Here is a 6,949-nt window from a genome sequence, read left to right as displayed (position 1 = left end):
TTAAGTACATGCAAGTGTTAGCACAGTTACTTTTGCCCTGGAAATTGTAATGTTTATTTTGGTTCCATATGTCGCTTTTACTTTGAAACATGTAAACTGTACTTAGATACACTCTCTGAGATTTATTTTACATGTATGAGACGTGGCCAAGGGCCAAACACCATTTCGTTTACATTTATGTACCTTAATATTGTAATTTACCTTTAAAGGCAATATTATAAAATTTGAGGTTTTAGCATGTCGATTTCAATTCGGATTATGTAAAGTGTGCATAAACACACTCCTTATGACTCTTTATATATATATGACGTGTGGCTAAGGGCCAAAACGTCTTTTACTTTCACTTACGTTCTTTTGGTTTCATGTTTTTCTTATTAAGCAATATTCTGCAAATTTGAGGTTTAATAGGTTGTATTTTGCATTAGGAGTTTTTAAAGGTCGTAGACTATTATAACACACTCAAATAGGCATATTACGTTTGCGTGCATAGTCCTTTTTGCACACAACATCATTTGGCACAAAATGAGCACTTGAAGCAAATTACATTTTTAAGGTTTTATGAAGGGTATTTTGGAAATTTCCTTTGAAAAATAAGATTTTCCTTTTAACATGGTTAGTTAGAAAACATGATTTTAAGGGGGGTTTCTTCTCTGTGTTTTTCCAAAAAAGTTTGTTTTGATGCCGAAAATAGCTCTCTGTTCTGAATTTTCTGGTCTGAGTCTGCAGGTCTCGATGGATCCAAAAAAATTCTCGATGGATCCAAAAATTCTCGATGGATCGAAGAGTCCCTGATACTTGTTAAAATTTTGTTTTTACCCCAAAACTTCTAGGTAGTATATCTCCTTCATCCGGACTCCGAATCAGGCGATCTTGAGTCTAACTTTATTGATTTTTCGTTGTCTTTCCAATGGTGCGCGCGGTAGCACCCATTTCTGTTTTGAAAAGACTATTTTGCCCTTGGAGTTGTTTTCGTCTGTTTTTAAAACGTCGATTTCGCACTTCGTTTTCTTTTGTTTCCGTGACTCATGGGAAGTCACGTTGACGTCTCAGAGATGACGTACATCTCTAGAGATTTTGTTTCTGTTTCGCTTCCACATTCGGGATCCGTTATCGAATCAACTTTCGAGTCATCATAAGACACACTGGCTTGAAAAATCAACGCCATCACAAGTACTTTGACCAATCAAAAATTAACATTTGGGGTGTAAGTGAAATATTAAACCACTAATTCAAATAGAAGTAAAATTTAAAATCAAAATATTACCGCAGGTGAAATATGACCCAACCACATAAGGGTGTGAATGTAATTTGCCCTTCCATTTAAAACAAAAAATCTTATATCTTAATTTTTTATTTTATTTTTATTTTATTTTTATTTTTTTTGGAAAATGGAGTTTGTAATAAGAAATGATAAAATGTATTTTAATTTGAATCACTCTCTTCATTTGTATATTATGCAATGTTGTCTCAACTCACCCATAACTTGATAGCTTAATTCCTTATTTAAGTCTAAATAAATTAATGATTATTTAATTAAATGTATTAATAATGTAATTTAAATATTATTTTAAAGTGAGATGACCTTATATATCACATTAAAACGTTAAAACAAAAAGTATATATATAGAAAAATAAAATATCAATTTACAGATATCAGTTATGCTAACATCCACAATCATTTATTCTATCGCATTAATAATTAGGACCAGCTTTGTCACTGTTTTCTTTAAATAAAAAATAAAAATAGGAGTAAATTTTTATTATTTTATTTTCATTGTCTCTCCTATTAATTTTCCGATCATAATCACACACTCCAACAATCACACAGAGACACAGAGAAATGGAGAAGATTGTGACTTTGAGATCTTTGTATCGCTCGATCGGTTTCAGATCTCTGAGTTTTTCTGCCTCCGCCTCCGCCAACCAAAGCCACCTCCGCCATGGGCTCCGCTACTTGCATCTCTCTCCCTCTTCGCTCCCAACCTCTCCGAAACGCTTCCCTTCTGGTAATTTCCTCGTCATCATTCGTATATTTCTGCTTATGCATACATATTGTATATGAAGTATTTTGTTATCTGCGTAGTGACAACTTATTTCAAAACGCTTTGAGAACTACCGGTTAGGTTACAACGATGAAAAATCATATATGTTCGATTTGAAAACTTCAATTTGGGGCTCTTTTGCCTGATAGATTATTTGTCTGATTTGTTTATGTATGTATGCATTATGCTTCTCTTTTTTTTCAATTGTTGAATTTGACCTAAATTTTTCATGAACCTAACTTCCTGTTCTTCTTTTCTTTTCTTTTTTTAATTTTCTCGTTTTTTTTTTTTCATAATTCTCCAATTCTTTCACATGATACTGATATTAATGCACAATAATCACTCTCTACGGATCCTTACTTGATTCAATTTTATTAAATTCTTAAGCAGTACATGAATGGCATATTGTTGGTGTTGTGTTTGCGCTGCATAGGGGCAGTGCTTGATTGAGAAGTCCCAGTAGATGTGGAAAATTATGTGATAGAAGTATTTTCAATTAATTTTTTAAGCAGTCTTTACTATTTTGATCATTTTTTTTTATGTTCGATTTTGTTGGATTAATGAGGTGTGCTTTATTAGGACTAATTAAAGGAGAACCAATTAGTTGGGTTTTTGTGTGAATGTTCTCCATTGCACAAGAACTTACCAGGGTTGGGTTCAAGATGTGAGGGTTTCCCTTTAAAGAGGTCTTGGCTCAAAGATGATTACTCAGGCCAACACTAGAGGGATTCTTTCCGGTCGGTGATAGAAGGGTCACTGACTCACTGCCCACAAGTAGAGGCCGAACTGTATTTTCTTATTTGAGCGAGGCAGCATATGTCTTGGGCCAGTGAGAGTCTTGTGTTTAACATCATGCAGCCCCATTGCAAAACTCTCCCTGGTTTTTGTTTGTGTCCTAGCTTCAATGGATATCATTATACATAAACGCTTATAGAATTATAAGCGAGATATAGCTTTCCTGGTATTTATTAGTTCTATTTTTGCCACTTTAGATTGCCGGCCTTCTTTTGCAATGGGCATTGGAAGTAAACGCTATTTTAGCGAAGATGTGACCCACTTGCCTGACATAAAAGACCCCGAAATTCATATTGTCTTTAAAGACTTAATGGCTGCAAGTTGGGATGAGCTCCCAGATACTCTCATCCATGATGCGAAGAAGGCATTATCTAAAAATACTGACGACAAGGCTGGCCAAGAGGCCATGGCAAATGTGTTCCGTGCCGCTGAAGCTGCTGAGGAGTTTAGTGGGAAGCTTGTATCATTGAGGATGGAAATTGATGACTGCGTTGGATTGAGTGGCGAGGTAACACATATTTTATGAGAACAATATCTCAAGCTCTTGTTGTCATCTCAAGCTCTTGTTGTCTAATGATTCTGTTTACCTGTAGAATGTAAAGCCCTTGCCGGACAAATTTGTGAATGCACTACGTGTAGCCTATCAACGCTACACTGCATATTTGGATGCATTTGGTCCGGATGAGGTCTATCTGAAGAAGAAAGTTGAAACTGAGCTAGGAACAAAGATGATACACTTGAAGATGAGGTGCAGTAATCTTGGTTCCGAGTGGGGGAAGGTATATATGTGTATACATTTAATTTTTGTCACAATGCTTAGTTTTACAATGCATACTAATTCTGGTTCAGGGCAATATGTATAAATCACATGGACACATACATAGTATTTATTTTGTTTGTTTGACCTACTTGGGAGAAGAAGTAAAGATCAGTATCTTCATGGAATTCTTATTGTTGGATCTCTAGATAGCCCCTTTGTCACTTTTTATGGTTAGAAGGCTTCCTTCCCATCTTAAAAGATTTTAGCGAGTTGTTTCTGCATATGTAGTGCATGAGGATCGGTCTAGATCCTAAAATGCAGTTGCAACAGGGCAATTTGGGACTAGCTGGCAAAGTCACGCACTGCGCCATTGTGTAATGTAGCCCTGTAAGTGTTATTGTTTGAAGTCTTGAACCATTTGCTCTTTCAAATGCAGGTTACAGTTCTTGGGACATCTGGACTTTCTGGTTCTTATGTTGAACAAAGAGCATAGTTTTGGAAGGACAGCTAAGAGCATCGTATCTTCATGGTTTTTCCGCGTGTGGATCTTTATGCATTTCTGTTCCTCTTTTGGACAACCTACATATGCTTTCGGTTCTTATTCTGTCAAACATAATTTCAGATTGCTCTGATGCTTTCTGTTAGCAAGTTTTCGGGGATATTGGAAAACTTATGTAACAAAACTTCTTTGTTTTTTTTTACAAGGGATTGAAGTGTTCATTCCTCCATTTGATTTTCCTATAGTCTATTAAGACACAATCTGGTATAATTTTTTTCACTAAAGAAGGTTGATAATGTGATTCAACATGAATGCATGGGAAGGTAGGTAGGTAGCATCGGCCTTAAACACTTGTTAGCAATCGATCCCCTCTTTCTCTTGCACATCATAAAATTCTAATACAGAAAATAACATGTGGATTGAAAAACAGAATTGATTGATACATACCCATGGTACTAGAATTGAAAGTTGTTTTAAAAGGAAAATAGCTGGCATGACTAGGGTTTTTAAATCCAAACATGAACAATGACAATCCGAAGAAGATGATCCGGGAGCGTATAGTTCAATCCTCTGTGCGTCATAAGTTTTTGAATTCATCGTAGTATGATTCAGGGTTGATTCTGTGGTGGTGGATTTTGGTCTTACGCTTTTTTATGATCTATCCTCTGAAAGTGGTAAAAATGAATGTTGTGCTACAGATACTGGGCAAAGTATGGTAAATGTTATATTTGGTAAGTGTAAGCTTTCTACTGAATTATTACACCTTTTATTCTTGAACTTTATTTGCATACATGACTAGAAAATTGTAGCAACATCAATGCAACTTAACAATTCTACCATGTTTCCGCCATGTCCACGATTCGGACGGAGATTTGGGCAGAGGTGGAAGCAACAGAGCCTTCCGGCAGAGACCGAATGGCCACCCCTCACAGTGACGCAACTCCTGAATAATGGAGCGTCTCCGAAAATCTTGAAAATCAAGCCCGTTGAAGCTCAAACAGTTCCATAAATCTTGAAAATCAAGCCTGTTTAAGCTTGAACAGCGAGAGAAATTCGTCTTGACAGAGAAAAATGCCTCCATAGTTGTAGCACTCGAGCACCGGGATAAACAACTCTTAACAGACAAGAAGTCCTCTTTCCCTTCATCATCATCACCGTTCTCCTTCTGTTGAACTGCCTTTGGAGTTATAAAAAGATCTCCTGTTGTTGAAGAAAGAACCCAGCAAAAGCTATTATCCATTGTAAAGCTGGCTTTACGTCTCTCTTTTGCCTCCATGGCTCTACTCCGAATTTCGGAAACCACCACCTGAAAAACAAAAAAAAAGATCAAACACACAATAACAGCACCCAAAGTAACACAACACAAGTGGGATTGACTGAAGAATTTATTGAAACTCACTTCCTGTTCATTATCAATGTCGCTGCCCGGATCATCTTCTTCGGAGTTCGACCGTCGTCCGCCGAAAGAATGGCAGTTGGAAAAGGCATCCTTGAGGGCCAGGGTGAGGAATTTGTATTTCTTAGAGGAGGAATCTGGGGGCTCTTCATGATGATAAAACAAGCTCATGTTGCAGAGAGTAGGGTGGAGTTTTGCTGGTAGTTTTGTAAGTAAGTTTTGTAAGTCACAATGATATTATTAATGTAGAGAACATAACATATATAAGTCATGTTTGATTTGATTTTCATACTGAAAAATACTTGTGTGATAGTGGCCTCTCAGCTTATATCTTAATCCTCAATTTACTATCCTTTGGGGTAAAGACAAAGTCGAATAAGATATAGAAAATTTTAACAAATGGACCTCCAATTTCCTGACCCTTTGATACCGTCTGATGCTGAATCATCGGCCATGATTCGTTGTGAGGTCATTTAAGTTTGTTGATATGTGCATTTTTGTTATCTACTATGTTTTGTGACTTGTGACAAATTTGTAGTATTTTTTGAGTCTTAACTTTAATCTTAAGTTATGATGAAGTAGGACATTATACTTACCGTAAAAAATAAAGTAAAGTAAGACATGATACCAAACAATGACTGCTAGAACATATTTTTCTAGAAATGATATTCCTAACATGTAAGTTACTGTAACCCAGAATAGTATGGTAGCAGAGGATGCTCATTGAGCCCTTTATGTAGTTAAAATGAAAATGATATTGGTCCTTTTCCTTAATAGGACGTTTAATTTAGTTTTCTAAAAACAAATAAGACTTTTCATAGATTACAGAAGTTATAAATTTAAATAAGAAAGAAAAAAAATAACAGATGGGAAACCATTTTTTGAAACACAAAAAAAAAAAAAAAAAACTTGAAATTTTCATCTTTAATGATCCCTTAGGCAAGAAAGATGGAAGGTAAGATAGAAAACTATTGGCAACCAAATCTAAATAACAATAAATAATAACATAATAAAAATAATAATAATAAACTTTAAATTCTCCATTAGTATTTTTATTATTATTATTATAAAAATAAAAAAATAAAAATAGAAAAAGAACCACCATAATTTCTTTCAACTACAAGGACAATTGCCCTGTGACTAAAAAAACCTTAAGTTGTTGGGTGGTTTTGCTTATTTGCTCAAGACGTTTTCCATCCAAATTCGATATGGGATAAGAATCTCTAATGACTCTCCCATTTAAACTCGATGTGGGAAAAGAAAACTCGCAACGCTCTCGTCGCGATTAGATCACCCTGTCTATCTGCCTCTTCTAACAACCGAGTACGTTCTCGTTGTGGTCAGATAACCTTATCTATCTGCCCCTCCTAATAGCGAGAAGACTTGGTAACAACCCAGACCCGAATACTAACCAAATCAGTGAGCTTCTAACGTAACACCGAATCAAGAATTAAGTC

At 35.6% G+C, this 6,949-nt stretch overlaps 2 protein-coding genes across 2 annotated transcripts; one reads left to right on the top strand and one right to left on the bottom strand.

Annotated features, from left to right (window-relative positions):
- The first annotated feature begins 1,728 nt into the window (after window positions 1–1,728).
- LOC132280166 (succinate dehydrogenase subunit 5, mitochondrial) lies at window positions 1,729–4,325 on the top strand. Its single transcript, XM_059782300.1, has 4 exons — window positions 1,729–2,006; window positions 3,035–3,345; window positions 3,431–3,616; window positions 4,034–4,325. The coding sequence occupies exons 1-4, from the start codon at window positions 1,841–1,843 to the stop codon at window positions 4,088–4,090; spliced, it is 720 nt and encodes a 239-aa protein (XP_059638283.1). The 5' UTR covers window positions 1,729–1,840; the 3' UTR covers window positions 4,091–4,325.
- Window positions 4,326–4,839: 514 nt separating this feature from the next.
- Window positions 4,840–5,744, bottom strand: LOC132280167 (uncharacterized). The gene is made up of 2 exons (XM_059782301.1): window positions 5,496–5,744; window positions 4,840–5,402 (listed from the first exon to the last, which is right to left on the bottom strand). The coding sequence occupies exons 1-2, from the start codon at window positions 5,661–5,663 to the stop codon at window positions 4,911–4,913; spliced, it is 660 nt and encodes a 219-aa protein (XP_059638284.1). The 5' UTR covers window positions 5,664–5,744; the 3' UTR covers window positions 4,840–4,910.
- Window positions 5,745–6,949: the final 1,205 nt, after the last annotated feature.

Source organism: Cornus florida, unplaced genomic scaffold (assembly GCF_030987335.1).
Source record: "Cornus florida cultivar Cherokee Brave unplaced genomic scaffold, ASM3098733v1 CherokeeBrave_3.0.0_Hap2_Chr10, whole genome shotgun sequence".
Classification (NCBI taxonomy): Eukaryota; Viridiplantae; Streptophyta; class Magnoliopsida; order Cornales; family Cornaceae; genus Cornus; species Cornus florida.
This window is presented reverse-complemented; position numbering and strand designations above follow the sequence as displayed.

Excerpts from the sequence above, each read along its gene's own strand:
- LOC132280167 (XM_059782301.1), bottom strand. The coding sequence starts at position 5,663 with ATGAGCTTGTTTTATCATCATGAAGAGCCCCCAGATTCCTCCTCTAAG. Across the intron at positions 5,403-5,495 it reads ACATTGATAATGAACAGGAA|GTGGTGGTTTCCGAAATTCG; the intron begins GTGAGTTTCAAT and ends TTTGTTTTTCAG.
- LOC132280166 (XM_059782300.1), top strand. The coding sequence starts at position 1,841 with ATGGAGAAGATTGTGACTTTGAGATCTTTGTATCGCTCGATCGGTTTC. Across the intron at positions 2,007-3,034 it reads TCCGAAACGCTTCCCTTCTG|ATTGCCGGCCTTCTTTTGCA; the intron begins GTAATTTCCTCG and ends TTGCCACTTTAG. Across the intron at positions 3,346-3,430 it reads GCGTTGGATTGAGTGGCGAG|AATGTAAAGCCCTTGCCGGA; the intron begins GTAACACATATT and ends GTTTACCTGTAG.